General features: G+C 44.4%; 1 protein-coding gene across 4 annotated transcripts in view; it reads left to right on the top strand.

The window, feature by feature from the left end:
- Positions 1 to 9,642: 9,642 nt before the first annotated feature.
- PIK3C3 (phosphatidylinositol 3-kinase catalytic subunit type 3) overlaps positions 9,643 to 10,846 on the top strand; it is a 199,313-nt gene continuing 198,109 nt past the window's right edge. For 2 of the 4 annotated variants that reach the window (XM_085896488.1, XM_085896482.1), the window contains exon 1: positions 9,643 to 9,983. In XM_085896488.1, coding sequence (XP_085752614.1) covers positions 9,916 to 9,983 — 68 coding nt within the window. In that variant the 5' untranslated portion in view covers positions 9,643 to 9,915. The remainder of the gene's footprint in view (positions 9,984 to 10,846) is intronic. The other 2 variants (XM_085896490.1, XM_085896484.1) reach the window with 1 other exon arrangement.

The raw sequence follows: 10,846 nt of genomic DNA, 5'->3' as shown, positions 1-10,846 counted from the left end.
GAACTTTTTTTTTTTTTTCCGATCATGCGAGTCTTGTGCTATCGTTTGCTCGTTGGTGGGGTTTTAAAATGTCCCCCCCTGATTGTATGTAAGGTGTGCATGGAAAGATTTTTTCAGGTGGTAAAATTCCTTGGGCCGGGAGTTGAATTTTCCATGGCAGATTTGGTGTGATGGAGATGGGGCTGGCTCGATCGAGGCCCCCTGGAGTACCGGTGTAAAGTGGATGCAGCGACACGCTCCGGCACATACTCCCTTCCTGACCTGACTTTAGCGTGAGGTTGGCAGTTAAAATTCCAGCCGAGTTATGCTGAAGACTAAAAATATCGTATGCTACTTACTTTTACATTTAAAAGGGCTCGAGCATGGATAAACAACCATAGAGCAGTCAAATTTATGGGCCTCATGGCCTTGTGTTGAACTTGTATCTGGCTAACCTACTGCACATTGAAATGCTGGGCCAAGGTTAGCTCTGCTCATGATATCCATGCAGTGAAAAACAGCTGAGAATATGGAATGACTAAATTCAGGATCACTACCTTTTGGGTTTGCATGTTTGAGGGCAGTGAAAAACATTGATTTGGATTCTATCCCAATAAATACATCACAGTGGAATTTTGTGTTCCGGGACTTGGGATGCTCTTGTATCCACGTATGTCTTGGAGAAATCAACGGACAAATATGGCAGGGTTTTATTTTTATTTTTATTTATATACATAATTTTGTATTCATTGGCTTGGCTTTGCATTGAATGGATCAGGACAAGAATGGTTGATGGGGAAACCAACTGAGTTCAAGGCAAATTAGGGGGAAGGGTGATGGTTGGGAATTTTGGAGTGTTTGCGGTCCATTTAACGATGGTAGAAAAGATCATACTTTATGAATTGGGGATGATCTGAGATGATGAACAGCTGTCTTTAAGACCTGGAGGGAAGGAGATGGTGTCGTTTCCACAGAAAGGGGTTGATTGACTGTCCTGCAGAAACCTTGGGAGGGACAAAGTATGGAAAGAGAGGGTGCAAGACTAGAAAGAGTCGAAGACAGACCACCGACATGTCTACAGTAGCAAAGTGATGAACCCATACTCAGCTTCAGGGGAGACGCCGATAACCTCCAAGGTCTTGGTTTCCACAGTGTTGAGCTGAGCAAGATGAGGCAGGGGAGCGCAGCACTCCATCAAGCCGCTGATAAAAGCCTTGTCCTGGATAGTTCAGGTGTGCCAAGGAAGCACTTTGTATGACTGAGGATGCCCAGTCTGCCTTTAGAAGCCAACTTTCAAATGTGGCTGGTTCTAAGACCAGGAGTTTGAATGACTGAACTTCAAGAGGATTGTTCAAGTACATTTGAGGGGGGGGGGGGGTTGCCAGACTTCTTTTGGCCTTTTGGAGCGACGGTGAGATTTGTCTGGATTGAAAGACTTATTCCAAATGATTGACCATCTTGATTTTTGTCAAGGTCGGTGAGGCTGCAACCTGTTTGAAGATGAGGAATTTTATGGCACAGGGTCATCAGCAAATTGATGAAGGAAATTTTCTAGAAATTGATAAAGATCAGGAATGGGACGGCTTAACGTGGAGAGATTGAAAGGTTCTGTTGAGTCGTGCGTTGGCTGAGTAGAGGAAGAATTTTTTTTTTTTTATTGTCACCTGAACATTCATTGCTGGAGCTTCGTGTTAGCTTAAGTTCTTCAGGTTTCCTGCTGTTTAATTAACACCAGGTAGGTTAATTCAGCCCATCATCCTTCTGAGGCTTACAAAATGAGAAACAGGAGCCGCTTCATCAGCGGTCGGAGTCATCAACATATGTGACAGGAATATGTCAAAGGAGTTCAACTGACAAGGGAATGTTGAGTTGCTGGGGTATTTGGCCTTGCCAGGTTCTGGAAGGCTATTCAGCTAAAGGCAGGAATGTTGATGAAGGATCCAAGAAGAAATGGACTCGACTCTTTAGCTGAGTTTCACCAACGTGTGTGAAGCCACGTGAGACGTGTAAGGTGCCAATATCAAGGGGAAGAATGTCTACCAGTGAAACTCCACCAGCAAAGGTTGCCCTTTTCAGTAGAACACCAGACACAGATCACTGGAGAGTGGAATTTGTCTGACTGGCACCAACTTTCGTGCCCAAACCACCAAGCAGGCGCACTTTAGTGTGGAAGGAAAAGGCATTCGGAATCCTCGTCCGAGTCAATCCTTCATTCCTCCCACGACCGAACGACCCTCTCACCATCTTGTTGCACATGGTTCTGGGGACACCGCCGCTCAACCTGAGCTCGAGCATATTTACATATTGCACCATGAAAATGAGGCCGCTACAGATTGTAATGGCACGCAAGTTCTCCTCGCCCTTTTCTGTGAGTCGATTGAAGAATTCTCCCACAGGATATACAGCAAGTCCCTTCTCGGTGACGACTCGAGCAGTCTTCTTCAGCCATTATAAATCTCCCACGAGGGATGAATGAACGTCACAGCCTTCCATTCCGTTCGGGGAAAACCCGCCTTTTCCTTTCGCCTTTTCGTGTTTCACATATTATTAGATCCTCGTGGAGGATCTCTAAGTCTTACTCACGTTGTTGTTCTTGTGGACTTTTTTGTTTCACAGCCTACAGTTTTCATCGAAACTTCCTGAAACTTGGCATGTATATGTAAAAAAAAAATACCCTGCGCTGACAGTAACCATCTCCGATTTTGAAAATTCCTCCTAGAAAAAAAGTTATGACGTCAAAATATCTCCGCTAATGGAAATCGTCGAAAAAATTATCTCATACTAGGCAAGCTTTTTGAATTCTGTTTGCGGGAATCGAACATGGCATTAGCAGAGATGAATTACCGCACAGATGATGCATCACTATGACATATCAATTTTTATGACGTCATTCCTATTTTTTTGTTTCACAACCCAGAGTTTTCATCGGATCTTCGTGAAACTTGCCATGTATATGCAGAAAGCCCACGCGCAGGCAGTAACCATCTCCGATTTTGGAAATTCTTCCGAGAAAAAAAGAAGTTGACGTCATATCGCCTCTAATGGAAATCGCCTATACCATTATCTCCGAAACTAGGCAAGCTGTTTGAATTTTGTTTGCGAGAATAAAGCCGGGCATTCGCACAGATAATATTTATCGCAAACCTGATACATCACAATGATGTCATTTTCGTTTTTATGACGTCATTATTCAGAGGACGAGGATCTTAGCTCATTTGAGCTTGTTGGTATAATTATTTGCTGATATCGGGCTGATTGTTAAACCGTCAGTTTTGGCAGCAATTTTGAATTTGAAGCTCGTGAACCGTTTTAAAATGTCAGAAATGGGTTTATTGTGTCCAACAACATGAACCTAAGTGTTTCACAAATATATATTTTAGCATTATTACTTGCTGTTATAGGGCTGATTCTAAAATTATCAGTTTTGGTGGCCATCTTGAAAAATAAACATGTTCCCTTATTTGGATTTACGTTGACTTTTAGTATGTCATTCTATAGTATATTTAAAGTGAAAAAACACTTGGATGGTTTCTATTGCAATTTGTGGTGGGTATATTATCATTAGATTCCCTGGCCTATTTTTGCAATCAACTCAATCTCTCTGTATTTTCATTCCAATCACAAAATAATACCAGATAAAATATTAACAAACACTCATGATGTAAACCAACATAAATGCCATTTCAACGTGATAACCAATACAGACGGATCTGACAGCGAGGAAAGGCGGATACGTAACACCGACGTACACACACGGTCTCCTGCCTAGCGGACATCTAATCACGGTAACGAGCTTGCAAGCCACAAAAACAACTCATAAAAACTACCATGTGAGTAATTCGCATAATCGTGGTCATGGTGTGTTTACACTGCACCCTATTGGGACAAAAGAGGTAAATAAACGAATCGGCATCTCAGAATAGCACCTCAATTCCCCCCAATCCCGGCATCACTTTACAAAAACAATGTTTATGGGTCGTTACAAAAACACGGATTTCCGTAAAATACGGGAGGAGGTTCACCCATGGACCACTGTGACCTCGTGAACCACAGAGATTTGACGATTTGCCAGGAAGTCAGAATTGAGTGGAGCAATTTTTCCAGAGGCCATCTTGTTTTAGCTTGTGGATGGATGAGGCCCTTGTGCCACACTTTGTTTGAAGCCTTCAAGATGTCGAGAGTAACGTTCGTGGTTTCTTGACGATGATTCAAAGCCCTATTCACATGTTCAGTGATTATGGATAGAACACTTCCAGTCGACCTTGAATGTGCAAAGCCATCCTGGACATCGGTTAGGAGGTTGTAGGTTTTCAGATGAGGCCTGAGTTGTAGTGTTGCGAATCTGGAAGCCATGAGCACACAAACATACAGGTTCTGTAGAACAGTTATATCGGTAAGTATGTGTTCTTTAGTTAGGGTCTCCATCCCTTGTTTAATGGGTGATTAAATGTACATGCGCTGTGAGTTATTTTGATAGTCAGGGTTTTCTTTTATTTTTACAACAACGCCAGCATCATCCTCACCTTCACCTCGCTCTGGCCGACGCCATGGTGGGCGGAGTTCAAGGAGGAGCCTGGCGGCGGCCCTCGACCAATCAGTGTGCTACGAGTGAGGTGGCCGCCGCTCAGCCAATCGGACCCCGCGACGGTGAGAAAGGCGGTCCGCGTGACATCACCACGCCCCCAGGCCAATTGACGGACTTGCCGCTCGTTTTGGCCAGTGACGGGGCGACAAGTGATTCTGCGCACCAAAACCGTCCAGTGAGGGGGAGGGGGAAGCGTCCCCTTGCCCCCTGGACAGGGGGAATAAGGGCGTGGCACGATCAGACGAAGAGATCTCCTTCCTCCATAAGAACCGCACGTCGGTTGCGCGCCGTGTCTCTGTCAGTGAAAAAGAGCTTGAGAGATCCTCCTCTTCCTCGATAAGAGATCCTCCTCCTCCTCGACAAGAACTGCAAGGGGTTGCGCGTCGTGTCTCGATTGGTGAACAATGAGAGGGAAACGGGTGATACGAGTGGAGATCGCGTTCGCCTCACATGAGTGGTTGCGTGTTTTCCTCACGCAAGAGGTCTGAGTTCCGCCACCCCCCCCAGCTCGAAGACCACACGAGGTGGACTGGTCCGAGGCAGGCTCTGGTCTTCAGCTCGCCTTTCCCTCCGAGCTGGAGGCCTCAATAAAGGCTGTGGCCACCGGTTCTTGGGTGTACGTGTGTGTGTTTGTGGCGCCAGTCTAGTAAGTAAAACTGTTAAGTTCCTTGTACATTAGTTGCATTTCATTCCTCCTATATTCGGTTAACTCTGCCTTCTTGCGTGCTCCCCTGCCACATTATAAATCAATACATTTGTTAAATGTATCAGTTCGTTGCTGTGTTTCCTCCATTGGCTTAGTGTGACGCGTGTTGGAGAATTCGCAAGGCCATTGTTGCCGCCATAAGGGAACATTTGGACCGACGGATCTCGGTGATCATCCGCTCGGGTCACACACGGTTCGAGCACACTCGTGGCTCATTCCGTATGAGCGCCGTCGAGGGTGTGAATCCTCCTTAGATCGCCACGTGGTCTTCTAGGTATTTTTGAAGATTGGAAAATAACCCTGTACCACGTGGTGGATGTCTTGACGATTCACGGTCCTGTGAGGGACCCGTACCTTTCGGAGTTCTCCGGAAAGGTACGATCTAAATTCCGGGTGTTCGGTGGAGTCGACTCTGCGGCTCCATCTAGCGGTCGTGCTCGCAGCCGATACCCGGCTCTACAACAGTATTTGATCACTTTGCTCACAATTGGTGGAAGGTTAATAGGTCCATAGTTGTAAGGATCTGATTTCTCATCAGAGCTTTCAAAGCGGACAGGAATCGATGATGGATTACAATTGTGAATGGTGTTAGCAATTCTCTAAAAAAATTTCTGGAATCCAGTCGTTTTTAGAGATGGAATCACAAACAGATTCTGCATGCTGTCATTAAGCATTCTCCAATGGCCATTGACGGTGGTTGCTCGCAAGGCGAAACAAGTGATGTTCCTCACTCAAGCCGCCACCACGATGATACTGATTGAAAAAGTGATTGCGATGGGTGATGGCAGCAGAACAATCCAGAGTAAACCATGTTCTGAGAGTGTGGGTTTTTTTTCATTGGGAAGGTCCGAGAAGGGATGAAGAGGTCGATACCAACACGGGTTTACTCAGTAACTTCCTTGGTGGTTTCAGATGGGTTGTGATGAAACATCGAGTTATGGTGAACATTGGCAAGAAAAGCATGCAAGACATCCATCCCAGTCAGCCTCGCTATATTGGAAGACGGTTCGATGGACAGGATGGACAACAGTTGACGGTGAAGAGTAAGAAACCTGAACTTCAATGTTGAAATGATCAGAGTTTCTGAGGGGGGAGAATTTTTGCAGTAACAATCCCCAGCATTTGAGCACAGAAATGGATCAAGAAGATACCTGCTCTCAGTAACTCGGTCAGGAATATGAGTCGGAGCTGAAATGATCTAAGTAAGGTCATGTGATGTGGCAAAGTTAAATGCATCGACACCAGGAGCATCTGTGCTGTGAAAGTGAACCGACCATTCTTTGTGATGAACATTAAAGTCTCCAAAGACCATAATGTCAGCAGTTGGACGTCGAGACAGCGCCATGCAATACTATATCAGCGATGGCATCAAAAATAGCACAATTGGGTGGTGATGGAGAGCGATACAAAAAACCTAGGTAGTCAGTAGAATGCAAATGTGCTCGGCGAAAGCAAATAAACTCGGGTCGTGTCCTCAAGGAAGACCTCACGGCGAAGTGGTAGGGAGGCCTTTGCATAAATCCACAAACCATGACAATGTGGACAATCAAGCTGATGGAGGATGTAGCCCCGACCCCATGTTTCTGCAGAGCTCACATGGTCCAGTATCAGCCCTTTTCTGGTGAAACTACCTAAATCCAGGATCACCTCCAATCAGTGTTGCGAATCTGGAAGGCGTTGGCTTTTGGCTTTTTGGCTTTTTTCTCAAGATCTTGGCTATTCGTTGTTCACCTGGTTTTTCTTGGTTTTCTATAGGTTTTCTATTATCATCGCTTTTCTGAAACCTTGTGAATTCTTGGCTTTTTTCATTGGCTCACCTTGGAATTTATGAAAATGAGGAGTGGTCACACTGCCTCCAATCATTAATTCGTCTTTTTTCCCCACTAGTGGAATCGACTTCCAGATCCTCTTCAGTCTCATTCTTCCCCTTCAGGTCTTCAAGACCGCTGTTCACCACCATCAGAGGTTGTCCCAAATCCAAACCATGATCCTTTCTACCCGTGTTAACCCCACCGAAATCCCTCCTCCAATTTTCCACTTTTCCCTCCTTCAAGTTTCCTTCTGTGTCCAACTTGTTCACCCCATGCATGCGTGCTTCGCATCCTGTTTTTGCTTGTTACGTCCTAATCCATTCAGCATGCTAGCTCTTCCACAAGCCTCGACTATGGAAACAACAAAAAAAAAATACACCTTCTCACATCCTATACAGACAAACAAGAAAGGTGTCGTGCATAGCATGATACTTGTGAAATCCAAATAAACAACATTAGCCATGGAAACTGCAATTTGGTAATTTGGATAATTTCAACGATGAAAAAATAGGGTTTCTTGCTTATGATGAGCTCTACCAGGTGGTGAAGTTTTGTGAAGATCGGTTTAAAGTTGTCACTTGTCGGTGGTTGACATACAACCAGACAAACAAGAAAGCCATCTCGTGCAGAGCACGATACTTGTGAAATCCCCAAAATAAAGTTGACCATAAAAATAATGGGTGTTTGAATTTAGTAACCTAACGTACAACTCTTGTTCAAATTTCAAGTGAATCGGATGAAAATTGAGAATTTTCAATATTTGGTCCATGTTGAACATTTGATGTTTAGGGCTTAAAAATAATTAATAGGTGTTTGAATCCAGTGACCAGATGTGCAACTCTTGTTCAAATTTCAAGTGAATCAGATGAAAATTGAGGATTTTAGAAATACCACTGAAGTTGTTGACCTTTGGCCTATTTTGATCTTTTGGTCGATGTCGACCTAAAAAATAATGGGTGGTTGAATCCAGTGACCTGATGTGCAACTCTTGTTCAAATTTCAAGTGAATCAGATGAACATGGAGGATTTTAGAAATACCACTGAAGTTGTTGACCTTTGGCATATTTTTACCTTTTGGTCAATGTCGACTTCAAAAATAATGGGTGGTTGAATCCCGTGACCTGACATGCAACTCTTGTTCAAATTTCAAGTGAATCGGATGGAAATTGAGTTTTCAATATTTGGTTCATGTTGACCATTTGATCTTTTGGCCTCAAAAATAATGGGTGGTTGAATCCAGTGACCTGATGTGCAACTCTTGTTCAAATTTCAATGAATCGGATGAAAATTGAGGGTTTTATAAATACCACTGAAGTTGTTGACCTTTGGCCTATTTTGACCTTTTGGTCGATGTCGACCTCAAAAATAATGGGTGTTTGAATCCAGTGACCTGACATGCAACTCTTGTTCAAATTTCAAGTGAATCGGATGGAAATCGAGAGTTTTCAATATTTGGTCCATGTTGACCGTTTGATCTTTTGGCCTCAAAAATAATGGGTGGTTGAATCCAGTAACCTGATGTGCAACTCTTGTTCAAATTTCAAGTGAATCAGATGACAATTGAGGATTTTAGAAATACCACTGAAGTTGTTGACCTTTGGCCTATTTTGACCTTTTGGTCGATGTCGACCTCAAAAATAATGGGTGGTTGAATCCAGTGACCTGACATGCAACTCTTGTTCAAATTTCAAGTGAATCGGATGGAAATTGAGAGTTTTCAATATTTGGTCCATGTTGACCGTTTGATCTTTTGGCCTCAAAAATAATGGGTGGTTGAATCCAGTGACCTGATGTGCAACTCTTGTTCAAATTTCAATGAATCGGATGAAAATTGAGGGTTTTAGAAATACCACTGAAGTTGTTGACCTTTGGTCTATTTTGACCTTTTGGTTGATGTCGACCTCAAAAATAATGGGTGTTTGAATCCAGTGACCTGACATGCAACTCTTGTTCAAATTTCAATGAATCGGATGAAAATTGAGGATTTTAGAAATACCACTGAAGTTGTTGACCTTTGGCCTATGTTGACCTTCTGATGTAAAAATCTAAAGGCTTGTTGCTTATGATGACCTCCACCATTTAGTGAAGTTTGGTGGAGATCGGTTTAAAATTGTGACCTGTGGGCAATTGACATCCAGACAAACATCCAACGGAACGGAGTGCTCGACACCGCTTAACAACATGGCGGTCTCTTTTGGTTGGGGGGGGGTGGGGGTGCAGGAGGCACCGAGGGGAACGGCTCTTTCGGCCTGTCAGAGCAATCAGGCATTTGTTGTCAAAATCTGCGGACATTTGCGTGATCCGGGATCAAATCTGCGGAACAAACTGAGAAGGAAACCGAAAAGTTCCGAGTTCTGTTTGCAGAACTACTTCCCGACTGTCACCTTCCTTTCGAAGCGTGGCCTATATAGAGTCTCGCGGCTCTGAAGACGTCATGATTTTCAATAAGAGAAGAAGAAGAAGAGGAATATTCATAAGAAGAAGAAGAGGAGACTTCCAGAATAAGAAGAAGAAGAACCCGCACCTTAGCATGCTGGCGCCATTCAAAACAGGAAGCTTTCAGAGAACTACTTCCGGGTTGTGTGTCTTGAGGAGTTTCCGCGATTTCAGTTCTTGTATTATTACAACAAGCGGCTCTTTCTTTAGAATTAGATTAATTATCACTTCTACCTTCGCGCACACATCGTTATTTAGATAATTTACTGATGTAGTAAACTGTGTGATTTCCTGTGAGAACGAATATGTATCTTGACTCCTGGAGTTTGATTCCGACATTGTAATTACCAAAGATATTTCCGGCCTGGAGTAGTTGACGCATCTTTCGAAGCGATATCATGGCGGAGTCGAACAGGTTTCTGTACGTGTACAGCTGTGATCTGGACCTGAATGTGCAGCTGAAGATGTGAGTAAGGAGATCGACACGAGACATGAAGATCGGATGAACCGTTTTTAACGATGTTCTCGCTCTTTGATTGAAACACTCGGTGTGAAAACTCGGGTCGTGATCCCCGGAGATAACATGGTCGTGATCCCCGGAGATAACATGGTCGTGATCCCCGGAGATAACATGGTCGTGATCCCCGGAGATAACATGGTCGTGATCCCCGGAGATAACATGGTCGTGATCCCCGGAGATAACATGGTCGTGATCCCCGGAGATAACATGGTCGTGATCCCCGGAGATAACATGGTCGTGATCCCCGGAGATAACATGGTCGTGATCCCCGGAGATAACATGGTCTTGATACCCGGAGATAACATGGTCTTGATACCCGGAGATAACATGGTCGTGATCCCCGGAGATAACATGGTCGTGATCCCCGGAGATAACATGGTCGTGATCCCCGGAGATAACATGGTCGTGATCCCCGGAGATAACATGGTCGTGATACCCGGAGATAACATGGTCGTGATACCCGGAGATAACATGGTCGTGATACCCGGAGATAACATGGTCGTGATACCCGGAGATAACATGGTCGTGATCCCCGGAGATAACATGGTCTTGATCCCCGGAGATAACATGGTCTTGATCCCCGGAGATAACATGGTCTTGATCCCCGGAGATAACATGGTCTTGATACCCGGAGATAACATGGTCGTGATCCCCGGAGATAACATGGTCGTGATCCCCGGAGATAACATGGTCGTGATCCCCGGAGATAACATGGTCGTGATCCCCGGAGATAACATGGTCGTGATACCCGGAGATAACATGGTCGTGATACCCGGAGATAACATGGTCGTGATCCCCGGAGATAACAT

This window comes from Eptatretus burgeri, chromosome 9 (genome assembly GCF_056783735.1).
Source record: "Eptatretus burgeri isolate ZD-2024b chromosome 9, Ebu_testis_v1, whole genome shotgun sequence".
Lineage (NCBI taxonomy): Eukaryota > Metazoa > Chordata > Myxini > Myxiniformes > Myxinidae > Eptatretus > Eptatretus burgeri.
Note: the sequence above shows the minus strand (reverse complement) of the source record. Positions and strands in the feature narration are given on the sequence as shown.